General features: G+C 47.6%; 2 protein-coding genes across 6 annotated transcripts in view; one reads left to right on the top strand and one right to left on the bottom strand.

Annotated features, from left to right (window-relative positions):
- Positions 1–4,028, top strand: part of ATRX (ATRX chromatin remodeler) — an 88,443-nt gene extending 84,415 nt beyond the window's left edge. For all 5 annotated transcript variants that reach the window (XM_049827605.1, XM_049827606.1, XM_049827603.1 and 2 more), the window contains 2 exons: positions 69–197; positions 1,042–4,028. In XM_049827605.1, coding sequence (XP_049683562.1) covers positions 69–197; positions 1,042–1,320 — 408 coding nt within the window. In that variant the 3' untranslated portion in view covers positions 1,321–4,028. The remainder of the gene's footprint in view (positions 1–68; positions 198–1,041) is intronic.
- A 6,993-nt stretch (positions 4,029–11,021) lies between these two features.
- On the bottom strand, positions 11,022–22,800 carry FGF16 (fibroblast growth factor 16). The gene is made up of 3 exons (XM_049827664.1): positions 22,257–22,800; positions 15,771–15,874; positions 11,022–11,427 (listed from the first exon to the last, which is right to left on the bottom strand). The coding sequence occupies exons 1-3, from the start codon at positions 22,798–22,800 to the stop codon at positions 11,182–11,184; spliced, it is 894 nt and encodes a 297-aa protein (XP_049683621.1). The 3' UTR covers positions 11,022–11,181.
- Between the last annotated feature and the right edge of the window lie 508 nt (positions 22,801–23,308).

Here is a 23,308-nt window from a genome sequence, read left to right as displayed (position 1 = left end):
CTCAGTTACCATTACGCTTCTGTTAAAATGACCGGTGCCAAGAAGGTTTTGGTTTTTTTCCTTTTCAGTGGAAAGAAAATGTAACACTCACAGAGAGCCAAGTACAGGCCCTGGCACTAAGCAGACAGGCAAGCCAGGAGCTTGATGTCAAGCGCCGAGAAGCCATCTATAACGATGTCCTGACTAAACAACAAATGGTAAAATATCTAGTGTTTATTTGATCGACTGTCCATGTTTGAACTGGGATGTTGAGTATGGACTTTGCATGTGTGTGTTCATAAACTATTAGGTATCTTTAGGAACATAAATGGGTACTTCCAGAATGTGTGTTTCAATGGGTCAGGTATTTGCTGGCATGGTGTGATGGTGTATGTGACGTAACATCCGGAGATGGTGGCTTCTGCAGTGCATCGGATCGCATGGCTCAGCTTCATCGAAGGAGACTCCATGAGAAGTTCACTTACAAAAAAAATACTCGCCAGATTTTTCTGTTGGAGTAGTTTGCTTGAAGGTCATGAGGCTTAAAGAGAAATCTGATTCCCAGAGCTCAGAAAGCAACTTCCAAAACACACATCTTGGAAAGTATCGGTAGTGGTGTTTTGGCTTAGAATTATTTTGCAAAACCTGAAAGTTGCCCAGATTATGTCAATGGGAAGAGTTTTCTCTTAGGCAAACAAACTTTTAGCGACAGTCCGCGTGCAGGACTTTCAAAGGGAAGATAAATGGTACCTGACAAATAATGTTGTAACTTATACCTGGGAATAATTTCACAGTATAGTGCACGTTGCCGTAGCAACTTACCTAAATGCTGCATGCGATACAATAGGCAAGTCATTAAGAGAACTTAGCCCTAAATGGTGTTACTAAATGGTTTCTACAGTAATCAGCTTGTGAATACCATCACATTAGTGATGGTGATAACAATGGTGCTTTCTTCCTTCAGCCACGCTATCCCTAACAAATTGATTTTAACTCTGAACTTGATACTTGCAGCATTGAGACGGGTCATGCACTTACAACAGCTCTACTTTCCCTTCACAGTTAATCAGTTGCGTTCAGAGGATACTTATGAACAGAAGACTACAGCAGCAGTACAATCAGCAGCAACAGCAGCAGATGTCTTACCAGCAAGCAGCAATGAGTCATCTCATGATGCCAAAGCCTCCAAATTTAATCATGAATCCTTCCAACTACCAACAGATAGATATGAGAGGAATGTATCAGTCAGTGTCTGGTGGTATGCAGCCACCACCGTTACAACGAGCACCACCCCCAATGAGAGGCAAAAATCCAGGGCCTTCCCAAGGGAAATCAATGTGATTTTGCACTAAAAGCCTAAAGGATTGTTAAAATCAGAGAAAGAACTTTTATTTTTTTAGGAATCAATGGCTTAACAGAACTCAACTGTAAAAAAAAAAAAAAAAAAAAAAAAAAAAAAATAAATAAATAGTTCGGTTGGTCCCCTTAAATGCCATGTTCCATATTAGTGTTTCAGCTTTGTTTAAATAGGACATAATGTTCTCCCTGTTGTCAGTGATGTTGCCTAGAATCTTCTTACATATGTTGAGTACAGGAGATAACAAGTTGTTTTCAGTGAAAACAAGTCCTCCCATAACAGTAGCATCTCCGCAGGTTTCCTGTCTAAACTCCTATGCTTGCTTTTAGTAGCTGCGAAGCTGTCATCAAATTTGAGAAGCTTAGGAAGGACTGCAGGTCTGTATGTTTCAGTATACCATATGTGAATTGTAAACAGCTGAGTTCTTGATTAGAGTTGATTCCTCAAATTATGGAATACTTTTCTGCTTACCCATTTCTTTATATTAGTGGGAATATTAGAAATAGTCTAGTTTCCTTTTGACTGAGGTCTGGACTCATACTATTTCATCTATGCTGAATGAAACAGGAACTGAAAATACTCTTTGAAACAGAATTGAGTGCAATATTCTTAAATACTACTGCTCTGAAACTTTTGAGTCATGCAGTTAATATAGAAACTGTGTATACAGCCTTAAATAGTGACTTGGGGAAGGTGATTGTTCTTCCCTAGTCTTCTGCCATTTTTTATTTTCAGTTTTATGTGATGGAATAACAAGTGGTGATCTTAGAGGTGGAGATGTTTTTCCTTCACAGGCTCATTTACTCTATGTGGAGTCCAATACAAAATACATTTCTGTTAACTCCTTAATGCTGGTGCTACTGTCTTTTCCCATTGCCGGCAATGGGAGACGGGCCAAGAAAATCGAATTCCTGGTATTTGGGGGGTTAAAACAGTGATGGTGGCCAGGGTCAAACCCTGTTACATAAAAAACTTCAAAATGGCAGAACCATTGCTGATTTAAAATCGATACAAAGAAAGTGCTGTAGCAACTTCCAGAGCTGCCAGAACAGTGAAATAACTTTTCCTCTATTAGGTAAGAGTTTTTGTTATGCACTCCTCCCTGTTCCCTTTCATTTGTGTGAAAACATGATTTAGTACACAAAGAGCTTGACTATTTTATTATTTTTTTTTCGTTTTGGTTTGTTGGGGGTTTTGTTTTGTTTTGTTGGGTTTTTTTATGTAGACCAGAGACAAATTTCTGGTTTATTATATATCATTAGCACTCTCTTTACCCACACTTTTTGTGTTTGCGAAGATCTAATTAAATACAAATAGGGCTTTTCTTTGAATATAGTTTGGTTGATTCTTTCCCCCACCAAAAAAAGTTTATAATCTGGGGGTAAAAGTAAGTGACGGGAACATTTGAGGCAATGGTGTATCGACTACAGAGAACTCTGGAGAACTGAGCGGATGGAGGCGTTTGCTCCAGATATTGCTGGACTCTTCTGACTTGCTGACATGAACTAAAATTATTTTGGTTTCTGGAAAGTTTCTTGCAGGAGTTTGAGTTCTTGCCCTGAATGGACAAGTGGGTTTTGCATCTAAATATGCAAATCTTACGCGATACTTCATTTTGTGATTGAAACTTGGTTTGTGATCTGAACAGAGCTTGTGATCTGTTGCAAAACCCGCTGACAAGTTGCTGTCTTGGACTCTTTTATTACAAGATACTACAAAAGAACCTCAGTATGTTCTAGTGCTTTGCCAGCTCTACAATTAAATTTAATTTGGGGGGAGGGGAGCAAAAAGAGACATACTCAGAATAGAAGAAACAAAACGTGAGACTTTGAGACAAACGTTTGAAGGCAAATGTACTCTCAGCAACTCTCACCGATACTCCTATGTGTCGTGAATAAGAGAAATACTTTCTACCAAACCTGGGAATGTTCAGTGGAGTTTTACAGTAACTCAAAGACTTAAATGTGGAAGTTTTAGGCAACATTTAAAGGCACATTTTTTTTCATTCTGGACAAAAGTATGGATAACAGAAGACTAATGCATAAGAAGAAATCCGAGATAAGCATTGAAATAAAACTTGGACCACTTTGCATACATGTTTCTCACTTGACATTTTAGCTGCATAACAATGTGCTTTGAGTATAACATCAAGCTTTAACAAATATTTAAAGACAGAACATACATCAATAAGATAATAAAAGGCTCATTTTTATATTTGTTTTAGATGTTTTAACTAGATGAAATGGCTTAAGATGACGAATAAAAATGTTGCTTGTAATACAGTTTTGCCTGCTAAATTCTCCACATTTTGTAACCTGTTTATTCCTTTGGATGTAAAGCGTTTTTGCTTAGTATTGTGATATTGTATATGTTTTGTCCCAGTTGTATAGTAATGTTTCAGTCCATCAACCAGCTTTGGCTGCTGAAATCATACAGCTGTGAAGACTTGCCTTTGTTTCTATTAGATGGCTTTTCAGTTCTGTATTAAATAATCTTAAGTACTATAGAAAAGGTGTCCCCTCTTCCTATAAGGCTGTTTTGTAATATATATAAGGACTGGAAATGTGTTTTTAAAGAGAAGAAGCATTCAAGTATGACGATATACTATCTGTGTTTTCACCATTCAAAGTGCTGTTTAGTAGTTGAAACTTAAACTATTTAATATCTCATTTAATAAAGTGACCAAAATACATCAACGTGCCTTGTGCTACATTCACAATACAGCGTTTACTCCGCAGGGATACAGGCCGAGAACGTGTCTTTTGAGAACGGCGCTGCGCTGTGAGTTTAAGCTCTCTTACTTTTTTTTTACACTGAGGTACCTGTTACTGGATGTAGCCATTAATTTCATTTAGGGAAAATAGTTGTGGTCCAGGTTTTCAAATTATAAGAAATAATAGTAGCTTTTGCAGCCAATCTGTCTGTTAAAAATGAAGAGTGAGTTACCGCTCAGCGATGATCAGTTGTTACGAGTGAGGTGAAGTTCTATTTGGTCAAATTAGAATAAGCTGCTTGTATGTTTTAAGCTCATAATTGTGCTTCTCCCTTTCTTAGTTATTAAATCCCACCTGGCAGGCAAAAAAAACCCCTTTCCTACGCAAAAAAAAAAAAAAAAAAGGCATGATGGTTGTGTTTTAAATCTGCCCCTATGCTCATTCCCTGTATTTGAAGCTTTTTTTGCTTTTTTTTTTTTTAATGGCTCCTGGACAGTGCTGCAGCCACGGTACTGCCCTGGCTGGGTCTGCTGGGGGCGGTACAGCTGGGCTTGCCTGCAGCTGAGAAAGGGCAGATGCTGTGGAAATCATGTCTGGTGTGAAAATAATCAAATTGTGTTGTAAGGGGCAGTGTGGGGAATGCGTTTTTAAATATCCCTGTTAACTTTTAAGTTCGTTAAAAACTGAGAGAGGGCAGCGGGAGGCTCGTGCATGTGGTGGAGGCTGGATATCGGCTGTCTGTATGGGGCTGGGGAGCGTCCTGGGACGAGTCCCGTGGACAAAACGGGCCTGCAAGGTGCTCTGACGCTGAACAGCGACGTTTTGGTGTGTCGGGTGTCAAATGCTTACCCTGTGGGATTTCTTGTCCTTACCTTAAAAGCAGAACCACTCTGAGGAGGGTAAATAAGAGTAAATTCATCAGTTCAAGCAAAAGGAGTTTTGGAGTTGGATACATTTTCAACATTTGTGGAAAGACAAGTGTCCGACAGCTGGAGATGTGTGGAAAAACGCTGGTGTTGCAGTATCGGCCACGTTAAGCGTGCAGCGCCCGAACTTCCCTTCCCAGACGTGCTCGGGTGCCAAAAGAACCCGGCGTGCACCCTCTGTGCTGTAGAACGTACCCCGGAGCTGCGTCCCAGCCTCGAGCACCAGCGGGACTTCACCCCGGCGTCTCTTCGGGAGAGCTGTGCTGCCGTGAAAGGTCGAGAGCGAGCTGCGGCCTCGGAGGTGGTTTGGGTCTCGGAGGCGTGCGTAAACCTTCCTCCGGCCGTCGCGGGCTGGGCACTCCACGGCGAAGGCTCTGGAGAAGCTCCGGGTCCACCGTGTGCGCGCAGGATGAGTCCTTCGTCCTGTGCGGGACCGCGGGCCGCCCCCGCGCAGCAGGCGCGTAGAAAGCCATTTTTTCCACCCGGTTGCAGCTCCTGTATCGTCTCTGCCCGGTGGTGAGGTGGCACGGCGGGGTGTGTGACCGAAGGAGGGTGTTGGGAAAAGGGCTGAGGTCTGAAATGGGGATGCTGCTCTGGCGGGGGGGGGGGGGGGGGGAAGGTGAGCGCAGAGGGAGGTGGGGGTCACCCCTTGGGTCTGCGCTCGGCCACTTTTGGGGTCTGATCTCAAATGCCACCTTGGCTTCGTGTTTAACGACTGGTGCGCGCGAAACTATTTGAGATGCTGAATGTGGAATGGTAATGGATACCTGGGGCGTTCATCAAAGCCTAATCCAGTGGTGATGGCTGCTTTTATAATTTGATTGCACAAAGTGTTTCTCATTTCTGTGGATTCTTGCTGATGCCCATTAGCAGCAGCGCAGGTGGACACACGTGCTTGCTGTGTGTTGATCTGCCATGCTCAGTCACGGGCATCTTGGTGCTTAATTCTTTCTGGTACAGTGAGGGAAGAGCCCGAGACTCCTCGGTGGAGTTGGCTTTGCAGGTCTCTTACTCAAACCCAGCCAGCGCAGGTGTGAGACTGCATCCTCGGTATTTTACATCATGAGAATTTAACACCTCTGAAGCAGTTACTTACTTGGAGAAGAAAAAAAAAAAAAAAATCAAGTTTTATGCTGCCTCTTGCATGACTTAGTCCTCTGGGTTTAAGTTCCCCTCTACAATCCCACCTCGCGCTGCCGTCTTGGCTGCTGGCGGTGCGCGGATCACAGACCCTGGCGCTGGGTTTTGCTGTTTGTTCTCCCCTCTTGACTGCAGGTGTGTTTTGTCTTTACCTTAAAAGCAGGATCAGGGTCTGCATTTGTACAGCTTCAGCCACAGAAAGTGCTTTTCCCGTGGTGCTGCCTGTTGCGTTGCCTGTTCTGTCCCAGGAGCTGAGCTCTGTGCCTGTGTTTCTCACCGTATCTCCATCGTCGATGGCTGCCTGGGTGCCTATAGCACTTGGAGAAGCAGCGCGTCGCACCTACATTGCATGTTTGCCCGTGAATTACTTTCAGCACGGGTCCCTGCTATGTTGTCAGCCCTCCAAGTCATTTTCCAGCAAGGCCTTGGTGCTGTTTTTGCTCTCCAAAGAGCAGAGAAATCATTTACTCTGATCTGCTGGTTAATAAATGACACTGAGATACCAGGTAACCCAAATAGTACTCTCAGTGTATTGTATGTCCTGTGGCTTAGGGGGGAGCACTCAGTAACCTCACTTTATTTCCTCGTAGCACCTTTGTCATTATAAAGCTTTCTGGATTGAGCTCAAGCAGGACTTGGCCCTGCAGACCGCTCCCCCACCCACCCCGGGATGGTTGGTGTTTCAGCCAACCCCCCCCCCCCCCCCCCCAAGCACGAGTTGACTCCAACTGTTGGGTTGTGGGACAGGACATTGCCCTTTGGATGAGGTACCCAGGGTCATCATCTACCACCAGCGCTATCCCAAGGGCTGCAGATGTCTTTGTCTCGCCATCAACAAGAATTTCAGCCTTTCTCCTTCAGGGGTGCTCCGTCCCCAGGTGCCCTTTCGGGAATGTCTCAGCCACGCTCCTGCAGCTGCGATGCATCTCTCTGGATGTCCTGCCAGGTGGGGCAGCACCTAACCAGAAGAAGGGCACCTTCCCCGCCTTTTGGCACTGAGTTTCTGGTCTCCTTCTGCAGTTTCGGGCTCTCCATCACGTTCTCAAGTCTCTGGGGCCTCCACTCCTTCCCTCCCACGGAGAAAGGAGCACTGAGCCCCACGTCCCACCCAGGAGAGCTCCCCGTGGGCAGCAGGGTGTCCGCGGGGACGTCCCTGAGGCCACGTGTGCATTGCCACTTGTAGGTCTGTCTCCTTGGTCCCCTCTGGGACTGTCTCCGTGCCTTGGATCATGCGCCAAAGCTGGGGAGATGGGTGTTTTTGCTGGGTCTGCGCTGTGCTGTGCTTGGCCTCACGCAAAGGGTTCTCCTCTGTTTCTGCACCCCTCCGTAGCGAGACTCAAGAACTTGCCCATCTCTGCCGCCACCCTCCTCCCTCCTGCTTTGCAGAGCTGTTCCTGGGATAACGCTTCCCTTAGAACATGCCCACCCTTCTCGAGTGGACGGAGAAGGGTTGAGAGCGATGCCTTTTGTCCTGTTTACTGTGGTGTTTTCAGACCTGTGGCTTTTTGTATGTAAAACAGCACTGGGTGGTGAAGGGCACAGCAGGGTTTCTGCGGGCCCGCAGCCACCCCCTGCACCAGCCGCCCTTGCCTTCCCTTTGGGAGCAGTTTTTCACCTGGCCGTTGTAACTTTGAAGCGCATGGAAACTATATGAGCTGAGATCCCAAACACAGGTTGACATTTCTTTTTGCTAATTTAGGAGAGGGTCTCACAGGTTGAAGCATCGCAAATGTATTTTCCTCTAAAACATCCCTAGCAGGAGCAGGGGAGCCCCTGGGACCCATCCGCCATGGCCAGAGCAGATGCACCTCGGCCAAGGCACCATACGCTGTCCCGGCTGCAGGGTCCGTCTGCCAGCCCTGTAAAAGCCTCCGAGCTGAAGAAGCAGTCGGTGTCTCCCGTCAGCTTTTGCCGGGTAGAGCGGCAGCTGGTGGGATAACGGCTGGAGGCGGGGACGGGATGGACAGGTGAACGCGTCCATGTGAGAACACCCACTGCGCATCGCTGACTGCTCCCCCTGCCACTCAAAACGCAGCCAAAGTCTGCGGTTGTTAATTCTGCTGTTATTAAGCTCCCGGGTCAGTCAGATTCCTCATATCTTTATGTATTTTGTTGAACCAGAACCAAACCCGGTAAATTCCTGCTGAAAGCAACCATTTGGGTGGGATTTAGCAATGCTGAATTCCCCCTTTAAAGAATGTCCCATATGGGAGATGACACCAACCTTTACCAAGGGGTTTCCAGTAAATTCTTTGTGGATTTTGTTGTTTGCAAGTATCGGTTTTTTGAACCCAGATCCCAAAAAGGTGTTTTATACCATCCCTCGCACCTGCTCATCCCTTCGCAGCAGGAGGGCCTGCTGATGCGGCTCTTCAATTTGGGTATCAGACAAACGAGTCCATCCCGCTGCCAAACCAGCTCCCTTTCGAGCTGGTAAAAGATGTACTTGGCATTGCTGAGGTCAGGTTTTGACCTTCATTTTGAAGAAGAGGAGCAGGATCTTAACCACTAATCTTCAAGCGCAATGCAAAGCCCTGGCTAGAGGGAGGCAGGATCATTCTGGGGGGCAGAGGGAAGCTTGAGGTCTGAGGGATTTCCCTTTGCGCAGGGGAAGGTCGAAAGTACAATTGCACTTCGGGACCCTTTTCCTGAGTGATCGCGCTCCTGACATGGTGGCTGAGGATGAGATGCTTCAGCAGTGACTCAGAGGAAAAAGGTAAATAAATACTTTTTACTTCAAACGCAGGATTAAATTCCTTCATGTCTGGATCATTCAAGGTAAAGCTCCTGTAATCTCCTTGTTGCGATCTGCAACCCGTCGTCTGGTGGCTGCTGGACCCGCGGTGCGGGAGCGGTTGGGGCAGCGAGGGGATGTGGTAGGGGGGATGCAGGAGGTGGCAGAGAGGGCAAGAGACGGCCGGGAGCAGAGCTGGGCACCAGGGCTGCTGCTCCGCTAGTGGCGCAACTTGCGAAGATGCTGGTGTGGATCATCGCTAAGTGAGTGGATTCATCCTGGGAATTCATGGCCTGAAGCTGAAGGAGCTGAGATTTTACCTTGATTGCTTTGCAAGGAGGAGTCCGAGAAACAATAGTGTGAAAAATGCACTTGTGATAAGGAAAACCCCAACTCAAAGTCACTATGTCTGTATTTGTACGTATTTTTGCACGCTCCGGAGAACCCTGTTTCATACCAACCTCTCCTCTGTGCTGCAAAGTGCCTGTAGCAACTACAGTCTCCTGCTCTCACTATGTGCTAAAAACCCTCTCTGCTGATCATGAGGGCCAAAAAATAAACTGGGATCATTTCTGGAAGCTTCCCCTTCAATTTTTGCGACATCCCAAGCTGGCGGCAAGGGCAGATATGTGGCACAAGTGTCACTGAGGGCCTGCGCCAGCTGCTGGGGTGAGCTGCAGAGCAAAGCCTCCACCGTGAGCATCCCCAGCCCGGCCAGCCTGACCCGAGAAGGACTGCGGCTCTCTGGCACGGCGCCAGCAACGGGTGGAAATGTGGGGCTGGCTCCGGGCTGCCGAAACGCTGGCAGGTTTGGCTGAGCCCCGCGGGAGGCAGGAGCTGCCCCAAGACAGAGGAAAAGTGATGGGACTGAGGGACCAGGCAGCTTCTGCAGAGGAAAATGTCACCCAGCCATGAATGTCCAAGCACTGCCTGCAGGGATGAACTTCATGCATGGTAATTGCTTAAAAACGAGGGGTTTTTTAAAATTGCTTTTGTTGCTTTGTACTTTTCCTTCACTGATTTTCCATGATGCTTCAGGTAAGGCTTGTGTGAGATGTGGTGGTCTTACTGCAGGAACGATGGGTCCACCCAAACACTCAGCAGATGCTCCAAATGCTTCTCCGCTTGATTTTCGACAGGACAATTAATCCACAGTGGCTGTGTCACATGCCGAAGCATCTCAGCTGCTGACGACTCATGCCGAGAGCTGCGCTGGCGCTCGCGGGGCCGCAGAGGCGAGGGAGAGCCCGAGGACGCGGACTGTGCCTGCGAGGTTCTTCCCTCCGCAGTGACGGCGACACACGTTCTGGGGCAATCCCGTCCCACGGCTGCGAAAGCTGCCTGATACTCGGCCGGTCATTTCAGTAGGGTCACGCTTCCGAGGTCCGTTCCAGGTATAATTTGATGTCATCTTTGTACAAGAGTTTGGGGAGGTAGGTAATGTATCTTTACCATATGAAGCCTTTTCAGAGGTGGTCTTAATATTCATGCAGATGAGGAAATACTGGGTTAATTGTTAAAGAGTACCAAAAAAAAGGGCTAGCAAGAAATCTACAATATAAAGACAATTTTATTGCCGATAAGCTCTTAAAACTCATTTTTTTTTTCCTGTTTCAGTAGGACCTTATTCTTCCTGATGAAAATCCGGTCATAGCATCTCTCATTAAAAATAAAATTATTTTGAAATAAATAAATATATAAAATAAATATCATATACATTTTATAAATAGTTTTGTCCTTATGCACAGTATCCATGCTTACATCTGAATAATGTTCCTCGCCCCATTCCCACCCTAACAGCAGGAAAAACCCCACGCATCAGGACCAGTCTATGTAGCATCATCCATGTAGCAAACTCCCAGGCTGCTTAAGCACGGTACCATTCGAAAGGCTTTTTCTTAGCAGGTAACCATCCCGAGCTTAGCAGCAGCATCTGCAGCAGTTCCATGGTCTTTTGTTTTCTTTCCTTCTCTTTGTTTTTAGTTTTGGTTTCCCCCCCCCCCCGGTGATCAGGTTTGCTCGCCTGCTTGTTCCTTTAAGCAACCATAACATTGAATATTCGACCTCTCTTGTAGCAACCGGGTAAAGAAAGTGAATGAAAACGAAAGATTATATGTAGGGTTCCCTCCCTTTCCCTACCCCCACCCCCATAAATAACCCAGGTTCGATATACGCTTGAAACAAGGAGGAACAGCAGTGTCTGAATTCAATGTAAGTGCTTTCCTACGTCATCTATGCTTATAGGAATGATGGAATGACTATTAATATAGTGCTCTGGGAAAAAGCTTGGGAGCCCTAGTATGTACACTGATGGGGCAGCTGCAGGAAACATCACCTGTAGTGGAAGAGGTCTCTGTACATCGCAGGTATTTTGGCAGGGTCCACAGGCCTGGGTAAAAAATGAGTGAATTTCTGATGTCTCTTAGTCCTGTACCCCTCTCGGGGGGAGCCGTCCTTGTTCAGAGCCACATAGTAATGCCTCTCCGAGTCGGGATGCTTGTAGAGGGTCGAGGCGTACGTGTTGTACCAATTCTCTTCAAACTGCTCTCGGAAAACGCACTCCCGCGTAAGCTTCTTCTGCATTGGGGCAGAGGCAGGAGGGGAAGAAAAAGACATTTGTGTCAAAAATTTAACAAAAAAAAAAAAAAGTCTTTTCCTCCTTCCTTCACTTTATTTTCCTAGAATTTTCCCAGCTACCTTCTCCTGGCTCCCCTGAGGACAGGGACTGCGCCGCTGGGGACGTTTCCCCTGGGTGAGAGTTGGAAATGGCACAAGCCATACAAGCCAGGACCCAAAGACCTCTGAAGTTGGAGGAGGAAGGAGACAAAAGGAGGAGGAGAAGGTGGGTGTGCATTTTGCAAAGATGCCCTGTAAAAAAAAAAAAAATAGAACAGGGCCATAGCAAAACTCTCAACCTGACAGCCAGGTCTCTGTGATCGGGGTGCGAGTTTGGAGCTTTCCGGGGCGGCCGTGCTGCCGGGCAGGACCGTGTCCTGTGCAGAGGGCTGCCCACCCATGGCCACGTCCCCCCCAGTCCACAGCTACCGCAGACACCCCAAAAACGCTCTCTTAGGCGAGAGGCAACCCCGGGAGAAGAAGCGGGCAGCGCATCTGAAGGGTTTAAACAAGAGCGAGCACCACTTTGAAAGTTCAAGGCACGTAAGAGTATACAGCGCAACGCGAATGAAAGCATTCCTCAGGCCTTTCATCTTCTGAAGCGCCAGATAGCTGTGATGTGAGGCCATAACAAGACCCGGGGAGGTCTGGACGGGGAGCAGCGCTCCAGGGATGTCTAACCCCGGGGAAGATTTACGGCGGCGATAGGTGATGTGATGAGCGCGTGCCAGCCCACGGCCGGTGCATCCCGCGATGGGCCAGGGCGGGGGACGGATGGCACCGGTGTCACCGTGGCCGCGACCAGCCTTTCCCTCCAACCCTTACGGCCGGGGGCTGTCGGCAGCAGCCGCTCGATGATGGCTTTTTGGTTCGTGCCTGTCGCTCCTTCCCTCTCCCTCCCGTCTCCCCCGTGCCAGCTAGCGGGACAAGCCCAGCCGCAGCGAGGAGCGGGGATGTCCCCCGTCCCACGAGGACGTGAGTGGCTTTGTCAGCGCCATCGTGCTGCGTCGCAGAGGGACCCGCCGTCCCGTCCCATTCCACGGCGAGCAGGATTGCCGGGGGATGCACGTGGGAGTCCTTTCAGATGAAAGGCAGCCTGCAAACGTAGGACGCTATAGTATTACAAACACTGTACCTACACTGCAAACTATTCGGGTAGGGAATGTGTCTTATCTGTGGCACACAGAGTGCTAAGTAGATGTTATTGCCAGCAGTAGATGTTTTGTAATACGATCCAGGAGCTCACCTGCGCTCAGAACCTGTTTTGAATGTTTTGCTGCTAATTAAATAAACCCTGAGGTGAGTTGTGAGCCCTCCAAAAGCCTATGCCACAGCCCTTGCCACCTGAGACCTGGGGAACCAGGGGTTTCTCTTCCCAGACCCGTCAATAAATACAGACTTTTTTTTTTTTTCTTCCCGTAGGATGCCATCTACTCACAGATATGTTGGAAACTGCTGACCAGCTGAACTCGTGCGCTGCTGCTTTGCCCCAGTTTACCTGCTCTTCACTGGCCTGTTTGGAGGTACGGTGTTTGTGTAAAATGTTTGGAGAGTCTGGGGTGACTCTGCAAGGTGCAATTTATTTCTTTCCAAGCCCTGGGATGTCCCCACTGAGCCCAACACCGTACGGGCAGTGTGCAAGGTGCTGCCTGCAACTTTCCCTGCTTTAAGTATCAGTTGTGTTTCTGGAACGGATAGAAAGCTTAACAGAAACGTTGGCACAAGGTTAACGGGGACAGGCAGAAAAGCTGTCGGTCCTGAGGGGACTCCACGTGTCGCTGTGGGGTTGGCTGGCTCTGGCTATATAAACACACAGATCAGGCAAAATTGGCACAGAGGGAAATAGTAAACTTGCTGAAAATTTAAAAATACTGCTGTACTGTCATCTCCTAAAATACCATTGTAATGCTAATGCTGTTGTTAGGCGCTGTTTTATGGACCTTTAATTAAGAATACTGTAGTGGCTTTTGATTTCGAAAAGCCATCATTGTACAACGCATGTATCCCAGGTTTTAAAACTCCAGAGTTATTTGGGGACCTGGCTCGTGACTTCTGCACAGTTTGCATCAACGGTTTGATTGCGTCCCTGCAGTGTCCGGTCGGTGTATTGTCTGGTGTACAAGATGCAACGACAGAGAGAAAACTTCCATGATTATGTCTTCGGGTCAATTCTGTTTCCAGATGAAGTGTTGTAAAATGTTATCCTATTTTTGCTTCTGTGTCGTAACATGAACACAGGCCCTAGAATTTAATTAACCCATCATGAAACTGTTGACTCATAATCAGAGCTGCAGCATTTGAAAGCACAGAAGGGAATATGCAGGCTTGTGTCATCCTCTTCAGCAGGCACAAGTAAAAGCTGCGACTCCAGGAGCTGCTGAGCAGCCTCCGGGTTTGACAGGAGAGGTGCTGCTGCACAGGTGTAGGCTCCAGCCCTGCTTTCTGAAGTGCACTTTAAGATTTTTTGTGTTTTATGGAATCCTGGTGATTTTACTTTTTTATCTATCTTGCACGTTTGTAATTTAACTGCTGTTTCTGCATTTAACTTTTGTTTAGGGTAGATGTTACTACAGAAATGATGTGGAAAAAGAACAGCTATCAGTGCATGCTCGTATTTGATTTTCTCATATAAACATCAGTAACTGCATCTTAAATAGTGAAAGGCTCTGTGGCAGTCTTAGATGGGAATGGCAGAAGAAAAGATGATGGAAACTCATGGTTTACTGTTACTGTTTGCTAAGCAAAGGTTTTCTGAAGGCTTCTCTATATGCAGAGTATACGAGTTTAAATTTCTACACTATGAGAGTGATGTGATTTGGTTAGAGGAAGTATGTGCCTTCTGCTTTGATTTAAAACTGGTTTATTTTATTTCATTTTAAATTTACTGTGATCCATCCTTAAAAATCAGTATCCCCACAAAGGGCAGTGCTGTGATCTAGAAAGAGGCATTTAAAAAAATCACACACAGGTGATGGGTTGAGCTAAAGGCAGTGGGGCATCTGAAGAAAAAGCAGCAATGAAGTGCAGCAGCTACAGATAAGGAAACTTAAAAATGGTTTTCTAGAATGCAATTAATTTTTCAAAATGGAAATGATTCTTCTAGCTAACTAGAAATTACTGTTTTATATTGAGTTAAATAATTAGGAATTGAGTTTAATTAACCTGTAGGAAGCACCTCTGCCTGGTTATTAAGGCCTGACGTTTTGACTGCAAGTCTTAACGCTTAATTAAATAGAAAGAAGCAGAGGAGGGCTCAGCTCTCTTCAGGTTGATGGAGACTTTACTTGTGATGCCAAAGCTCTTCACAGCACCCTTTCCCCACAGCCCCTGCCAAGCTTTGCAGAAGCATTTGCTCTGTGTGCGGGTGTTTCGTCCAGCAAAACCCTGACGTATGCTCTCTTTTTGGGGCTGGCTCATCAGAAAAGCAGCGAGGTGGACCTGAGCTGGTCCCCGCTGCAGCAGTGCAACCCACGAGCCACAGCTCTAAGGGCATGGCCCAAACCAAGGGAGAAAGCTACAAACTCACAAGCTGCCACTAGAAACCTGAGCCTGGACTGGCAGCGGGGTATCTTCTGCTTTCTCTGTCCTACAGCAGCAAAGGATGAAGCAGAATCTGCTATAGGCGTTGTTAGGAAGAGTTCATAGGAATTCAGGAGTTTGTGTGGAGTGAAAAACTAACACGGAGTTTACACTTGGTGTTTGGCAAAACATGGAAAATTTTAGTCTGAAAAGGGCACTTCTAGAAAATTGTAAGCAACCTCCCTAAACTCCTAAAAGGAGTTGTAGAGAATGTTATAATAAAACAACACTCAGTCCACAACTTCAGCTTCCGTTAGTTAAAGAGCTATAATACAAATGTAAAATCTGCAGATAGGTCCAGATCCTGATCACGTGGAGAATAAAACTGATGTTTTACTCGGGCAATGAAAACACACCAGCAGCCCGTGGTTTTACGCTAAATTTCCCTTCTGCCTTTAGTTGACCGTTGCCACACCGTTTCTGAAAGGCAAAAGCTCGATAAGCCCCCCCAGCTCCCCAGGCACTGCCCCAGGCAGTGTCCAGGGGCTGGGCACCACCATGGGCTCTCACCGCACGGGTGTATCCTTCCTCCGCAACCCTATTTCATACATATCATTTATGTCATAACAACAGTGGCATCACAGGTAGTAGAATGGAGGTACGTGGCAGCTCGAGGACTTCGGCAGCCTGCGACAGACACAGCTCGTGACACCAGCGAGGTCCTGCAGCCTGTATTGCTGCATATGTTATACAGTGTTGTAATCAGCACAAAACCTTAAACTTACCGACCCATACAGCTCGCCTCTCTCATTCATGCCGAGGTAGAGTCCTGAGTCCACCCCACGGATGCTGACCAGCCCCACTGCCAGGCTAATAAACTCCAAAATCCCTAGAACAGAAAAGAAATCCAAATCATACAGAGAATAAAACCAACACCAGGCTCCAGTGACAAATGCGAACCAGCCTTTCCCAGCCTTTGCAGAGCTTCCTACAGACCCCGTTTTCCTCATTTATAATGACACAGTTCTTAAATCTGTAGTCCCATATGTGTGCAATCTTCTGATTTCCACTCTAGGCTTCTCCCTGGCATTGCGAATTTGACTTGCCCAAGAGGAATTACCTTTGCTAATGAGAAAAGGTTTGCTAGGTTTTTTTGGTTTGTTTTTTTTGTTTTGGTTTCTTTTTTTTTTTCTTTTTCTAATTATCACCAAGAAGACAGTTGTAGAAACTTGTGCCTGGCCCACTAGAAATTTCAGAAGGCTGTTACCATACTGGGTTTTATTCTTCACCAAAAGGAGAGTGATTTTTGTCACCATGGGGCTTCTGGTTTGAGATGATAGTCCCACATGTTTTAAAGTGATGAGTTCAATAACAATAAGTGAAAAGCACTAGAAGAGATGTCTGTGAGGGACATCTTCATCCTGGCACTCCAGCGGGGTACTTGCCACCCCCAAATGTATATACAAGCTGCAGGGATAAAATCCAACTTCAAATATACGCAGGTATATATGCCATCCCCAGCCCTGCGAGAGCAACCGTTTTACCCGTGGGCTTCAGCCTACGACGATGGTGTCAGATACTTTAAATAATGAGGGGCAGGCTCATTTCCTCTGGCAAAGAAATTAGCGGGGTCTGCCGCGCTGCCTGCTGCACCCTCGCTGCTGAAAAGGGGGACGGCAGCTGTTTTGATGGAGGAAAGACCTGTAATAGGAGAACCCTTGGTGAAGCACTTAAAAACAAACAGCCGCCAAGCAGGTGCGTTTTTAACTGGTCTGAACAATGCCAACATCACAAGTGGTGGAGACCTTCAAACTTCACAGGAAAACCTCCTGAAGGCAGTAGTGGGACTGTGTTAAGACTCTGGATGTAACACGCTCCCTAGCTAGAGTCTTCACCCATGTCCAGTGCTGAATTAATTAGCTGGGATGTAGCAGCAGAGAAAGGAAGAGGGTTTTCACCATCCCATCTAATGACTGGACAAGACGTCTCCATTGACAGGAGGACAAAGTTGCTCTAACCTTTAGCGTGGCTCCAGGTCTCTTAATATAGCTGCCAAAATGTCCAGTCCTGAGCAATTGCTGCTCTGATCAGGTTACCTCCCAGAGCTCCTCTTAAAAGTATGCCTTGAGTCTAAAATCACCACGTGACGAGCAGCCACCTGAGCCAGCTGACTTCAGCGGCAGTCGCAGCTCCCGGTCATCCCTTAGCTTGGGGTATATGTTTTCTGCTCAGCCGGGCGCGGATGCGATAACTCTCAGACGGTAACTGCATCACTGCCTAAATATAGGACAGACCAGATGGCGATGGACACCTCTGTCCCCTTTCGCTCAACGCAGACTCATCAGTCAGATGCTGGTGGCTATAACTGGGTGCAAGCATTAGCCTTCCTACCTTCTATCAGACTTTTTGTCTTCCTTTTGCCCTGCCTGCTCTGGGGCTTGTGCATCAAATCCAGCCCTCCCTGCAGCCAGCAGGTGCTGGGGGCAGGGGGAGATGAATTATGGACTTGGGAGCAGCAATTCCTTGAGACAGACAGGGAAATAAATGACAGAAAACATGCTTTATGGACCAGTGCAGATATTTTCCAGGCTGAAATATGCCCAGCTACGCACCCCAGCCTGCGGACACATATTGCCTTCAGAAACACCAGGAGCAGGCAGGAGAGGCAGCCTTCCCAAGCCAGGCAGGCAAACCAGGACCCTGGTAGTTATTGTGGTTCCTTATCTGAAAAGCAGCACGAACGGGAAGGGAAGAGGCGCAGGATGAAGGGTGCTCTTCTGCCTCTGCTACCCACCGGTTCTGACACGTGGAGGGAGTTACTGAACTGCTGTGTGCTTCTGTTTTCCCATCTGCAGGACAGAAACGATGACAGCCGCTGTTTGAAAAGGAGGGAGTGAAGGAAGATTGACAACAACTAGAGAGAGTGTAAAAAGTAATACAGGGGGAAAGGAATACAGGGATACCCAGAAACAGGGGAGACTTTCCCAGGCTGGAGACAAGCAGACATTCAAGTGAAAAATAGTTGGTAACTGGTCAGCAGTAGATCAGCCTTCCTATAGGTACAAATGCAGTCCTCAGCACCAGCATTTTTATTTATTTGTCTTCTGTCACCCCTGGGAAGCAGGAAAACGCTGCCGGTCCCATTTAGAAACCGAGGGATGTCTGAGGCAGGGAAACTGAGAGGTTTTCTTAAGTATACCCACAAACGTACTCTGCATGTGGCACATGAACCCAGGTCTCCAAAGACCTGGTAAGGAGCAACCCTTACCAGGGTTAGATGCTACCAGTGTTAGCATCTTTCCTCTCTGAGCAGGTGGGTGAGACATTCCTTATCTGGTGCAGATTGGGTAAATACTTGCTGGTTTTCTTCAAGGTATGCCCATGACAATCTCTTCCGACAACTTCCCGTGCAATATTCCCCTTTTCTGATCTTTGAGTGGCACTTAGAGACGTGCATGGAAGACGACTATGTTGAAACAGCATTAAGAATGTAACTTAAACCCACAAAAGTCAGGAGACAGAGTGAAGGCTGAAAAAATGTGGGCGGATATCCATCCTGTCCTTAACTCACTCCAATTGCTAGACAAAATTGCAGCTTCGTACATCTGATCTCCAGCAGCACAGGGAGCGGCCACTGGGGCCAGCTCAAGAATTTTCCTTCCAATTGTAGCGGTGTGCTTTTGTGGTAGAGCATGGGGTTTTGGTTGGTTTTTTTTTCCCCTTTCCTTTCTCTTTTTTCTTTCCCCTAGGACTTGCCTCTTTATTCTTGCTTTGATTATTCTTTCTGTTTGTTCCTTGAGCCTTTCTAGATAATATTTGGAGAGATTTGATTAAGACTCCGACTGGATTCATTTACCACCAAAGCACTGAATAATCTCCCGAGCTCTGCCATGGCAGGACCCACACGCTCTCGTCTTACTATAAACCATCCCTCAAAGAACAATTCAGCTCCTTGCACCTGTCTCTTCTTACATGACTATATTCAGGAGCAGGGGTACAGAAACATCAGATGTTGTATTAATGGCTACAAACCTAAAGCTTCGGCTAAAAACCTCAACAACTGTTCAGCAACAGGTGCACTATGGTCTGAATATCAAAATATACAGCAAAACTTTCTCTGGAGGTTTGTTTCATCAGCTTCTCTAGGAGACTGTGTTACAAATCCATTAGCAGGTTCATACCCAAGAAGAACTAGATTTGCTGCCTTTATTAGTCTGCAGTACAAACTCAAGGCATTTTTCTCTCCTCGCAGTTAAGAGTAGCACCATTGGTGTCACTTGTTTAATGCTGCTGTAAAACAGATATGAGGTGGAATAGGAGCAATTCCTCCTGGCAGGGATTTTCCTGGCGAATTTATCTCAGTTTCATCCTGAGAAGGATTCTCATAGGGGTGCTAATGTCAGTCCAAACCCCCTCCAGATTTTGACCATCCTTTATTTCTTTGTACAGGAAGGTTCTTAGCAGATACAGTGAGAACAGATACATCTTTGAAAATGCTTTATTCTTTCTGGGTTGACTTAGGTGGAGCTGCCAGTTCAGAGAGCGACTTCGGGCACTCTTCTAGTGTGAGAATGAGCTTTCTTCCAACGATCCTGGAGGGCTTCACCAAATTTTGCGTTAAGCCTCCTCTAGGAAAAATAAGCTGCGCCCCATTGTTCTTGCACGAATCTGTATTTTTACAAGTATAAAATATCATGTTCCAGAAGACAGGTGTGATTTAGGAACACTCCAGTCCTCAACAGATGAAAGGGAATAGTTAACCGTGATTGCTCAGGCAGCGTGGGTAGACGATGCTGCTACCTCCCCTGCGTCCTACGGTCACATCCCCTGAATGCCATGGTACAAAAGAATCCCTCCCTTTAACCCTCACCATTAGGACCTTGGTACTTTGTTCAGCATCACCAGGGCTTTGGCTCTTTATTTTTCTCTCTGGAAGACTCAGACGTCTTGCACATCTGGTAGCTTTTGGGATGACTGCGCATGGGAGGGTGCAGATACTGTCCATCTCTTCCTGAAGCCCTTCCAGTATTAAGAGATAGGGATGCAAAGTCCAATTCTACCCTACGTCCCATCTGCAGCTGGATCTGTGCCTCTGCTGCAGTGTTGCAGCCATCCACTGAGCACACTAATTATCTGCTCATGATATCAGGGAGCGCCTTCCAGCCATGTGGGCTTGATCCACCAAACCACCATACTGGATTTCTAAGTATTTCCCCAGATGCCCCTAGATTTAAGGCAGCTTTAAACTGCTACCCTGAAACCCTCGTCTAGCTCTGTATGTAGTTTCCCCAGAATCGCTCAGGCTGCCTATTTCTGTAATAAGTTACTGCTTTCTGACTGCTGCATGCAAAATTTAGGAATGCATTGATACATGACATCCTAATACGAACCATACCAGTAACATTGGAATTTAAATATTCATGGCTACTGAATGCAGATGGTGAATACTGTGTGCCAATACGTTATTGCTTTGAGTCTCTGCTGAAGCGAGGTTTAGTCCAACTTTATCTGAACATGAGGATTCCAGTCTAATCCTTTGGGGCTTTGTCTTGCAATTACAACAAATAACTATTTATTTTACACTGCCTCTGGGAAAACCCCGAAGCAGAGAACTATAATATTTTATATCTGAAGTCTGGTCTAGTTTACGTAGCTGGATGCTGACTGCTAAAACACTTAGGGAATGCCAATGTTTCAATTTATTGAATGCACTGTGTGACTTATGCTTAAGCGTGCAAAATTCATGCAAAGTTTTAGCCCATTTAACACATTTTTCCAAAGTTTGTTTGGAAATACAGTTATTTTACTCAGTCTTTATTAAAGAACGGAACTGAGACAAATGCTGCCATTTGAAACTGGCTGTTTACTTGTATAAAGATAAGTAAAAAGATCTGATAGAAACACTACGTGGCAGATTGAACTAAAACCAAACAGATGCGAGGGGTTTGCTTTCAGTTTCTTTCAACATGGAAAGCCATCACGTATTGCAGCATGAGAGGTTCAAAGATGTGCATCTTTCGGGAGGTTATTAAAGAACGGTTGCCCCATGAGCCTATTAGTACCTGACTCCGACCCGTGGGTTATGACTTTCTTGTTGATTTAGGCAGGGACATGCTATGCACACACCTGGTGTTTATGGAAAGCGCGGTACGGAGATAAGCTTCCCCAAGTGTTCCAAAAACCTGCCTTACACTGCTAACAATAGGCAGCAGCAGCAGCAGCGCTCCTGAAGTATCAGAAAGGACCGGTTGCAAACAAGCAAAGGCAAAAAAAAAAAAAGAATTCCTTTCACCGAGGAGTTAAATCACTTGGAAAACTATAAAAAGTCTTGCGAGCACTTCTTGCAACCTGTTGACAACATAGCTGAGATCACTGGCATGGGACTTGTTGATAGCTTACACAGACACCTGCACTAGATGCTGAAGTAGCGGGAATTTTTCTTAGCTGTGCTCAAACTTACTGTACTTCTTCGCCTGTGGCTTGGGATGCATTTTTTGAAGATTACATATAGTCTCATTAGAGATCCCTGCTCTTGTGCGACACTGATACAGGCGCTGCAGTCTTCCAGCTGTATCCCAGGCGGCAAGGTAAATCCACGGTGCTCTGCCTATTGTTCCATCTTCTCCTTTCTTTCTGAAGTCCCCTAAGCGTTTTTCCCCCTTCAGCTTCCCCTTTCCATTCCAACAACCTCCCCAAACCGAGCTTCTGACACCCATCCAGCCAACTGATCCCTGCCCGCTTCGAGGAGACGCTCTTGTAATGAAATTCATGCAAGTAAAAGAAATCAGCTCACAAGTATCCGCGGGGGCCAAAAAAAAGGAGGGGGGGGGGGGGAAAGAACGAACCCACCAAAAAAGCTAGGAATTTCTTTTTCCAGCGTGCTCTCTCCTTTCTTTTGCCTCCCTCACCGCTAACTTCAGAGGCACAACTAGAGCTGGTCATCCACACGCACACCCACTTTTATATATATATATATATTTTTTTTTTGGTTTTAATTGACTTTTTCTTCGTATTCCCCCCCCCCCCCCGCCCCAGCCAAGGCACGTTTTTGTGCACCTGCAGAGGGGCTGCGCGCCGGGAAAGTAGGAAATTGGAAATAAAACCTCCCGCATTGCTGGGGCGTGAGCGCATTTCTTTAGAAGCCCAATTCTGATTGATATTAGCGGGGTAATTCGTTCTGGGCGCGGGGCACCTGCTCCCGGGGCCGGCCGGGCAGCCGCGGCCCCGGTCCCCCGGTCCCCCCCTCCACCCCTCTCCCCAGCGCCCCTTACCGAAGCGGCTGTGGTCCTGCCGGGTGCCCTGCACCGTGCCGTTGGGGAAGATCTCCAGGTGGAAGCCGGTGCGGCAGTAGAGCTGCCGCCGCCGCAGGATGCCCTTGAGGTGAGCGAAGTCGGTGGGAGAACCCCGCTGCAACCGCCCCTCGATCTGCCCCAGGCGCTCGTTGAGGAAGCCGGGCGAGTCGGCGAGGGGCAGCCCGCCGCCCAACGCGGGGGGGAAGCCGTGCAGGTCGGGGTCCAGGGCGCCCAGGAAGCCGCCCACCTCGGCCATGGGGCCGCGGCCCGCGGGCGGGCCCGGCGCGGAGGAGCGGAGCGGCCCCTCGGAGCGCAGCCGCCCCTCAGAGCGCAGCGGCCCCTCAGAGCGCGGGCTGCGGCCGCCCGGCCCCGCGCTGCCGGCCCCGGCCCGGCCCCGCGCTCCCCGCGCCTCCCATAGCTGGATGTGTCCCGCCGTCGGATGCAAACTGCACTTTATATACGTACACACTCCCCTTACATTGACATATTGGATATTTAAATGCAAGCCACACCTCACTGGCATCCCCTTTGGCTATTGCTTTCTTTTTTTTTTTTTTTTTTTTTTCCCCCTTCTTCTCTGATCCATTTGGCTTTTTTTTTTTTTTTCCTTTCAAAAAAAAAAAAAAAAAGCCAGCTTCACTCCCTCTTTTATTATGAAAAAAATGGCAGGAAAAAGCTACACATCGCAGTGAGGCATAACAGCTCTTGGCAGGTCCCCGCGAAGCCGCCGATGAAATCATGGAGCCCCCGCACGCACCCGGGGATGCAGCCCGGCTCTGCCGGCCCTCGCCGCTCCCGCCCCGGCTCCCCCGCACCGCCGGCAGCCTCCGGCCCCTCTCCCGTCCCTCCTCAGCCGCGTCGTGTCGTGTGTGTCCCCCTCAGACCCGGCACGGAGGCGGCGGGCCGGGCCGGGTCTGTCAGGACCGGGCCGGGTCTGTCACGGCCGGGCCGGGTTTGTCAGGACCGGGCCGGGTCTGTCACGGCCGCCGGGTCTGTCACGGCCGCCGGGTCTGTCAGGACCGGGCCGGGTC

This window comes from Accipiter gentilis, chromosome 24 (genome assembly GCF_929443795.1).
Source record: "Accipiter gentilis chromosome 24, bAccGen1.1, whole genome shotgun sequence".
Lineage (NCBI taxonomy): Eukaryota > Metazoa > Chordata > Aves > Accipitriformes > Accipitridae > Astur > Astur gentilis.
Note: the sequence above shows the minus strand (reverse complement) of the source record. Positions and strands in the feature narration are given on the sequence as shown.

Bases quoted from the DNA above. Each gene is read 5' to 3' on its own strand.
- FGF16 (XM_049827664.1), bottom strand. From the start codon at position 22,800: ATGCCAGTGAGGTGTGGCTTGCATTTAAATATCCAATATGTCAATGTA. The intron at 15,875-22,256 runs GTAAGGGGCGCT...TTTCTGTTCTAG, and splicing joins GCAGGACCACAGCCGCTTCG to GGATTTTGGAGTTTATTAGC. The intron at 11,428-15,770 runs GTAAGTTTAAGG...GCCCCAATGCAG, and splicing joins GAGGCGAGCTGTATGGGTCG to AAGAAGCTTACGCGGGAGTG.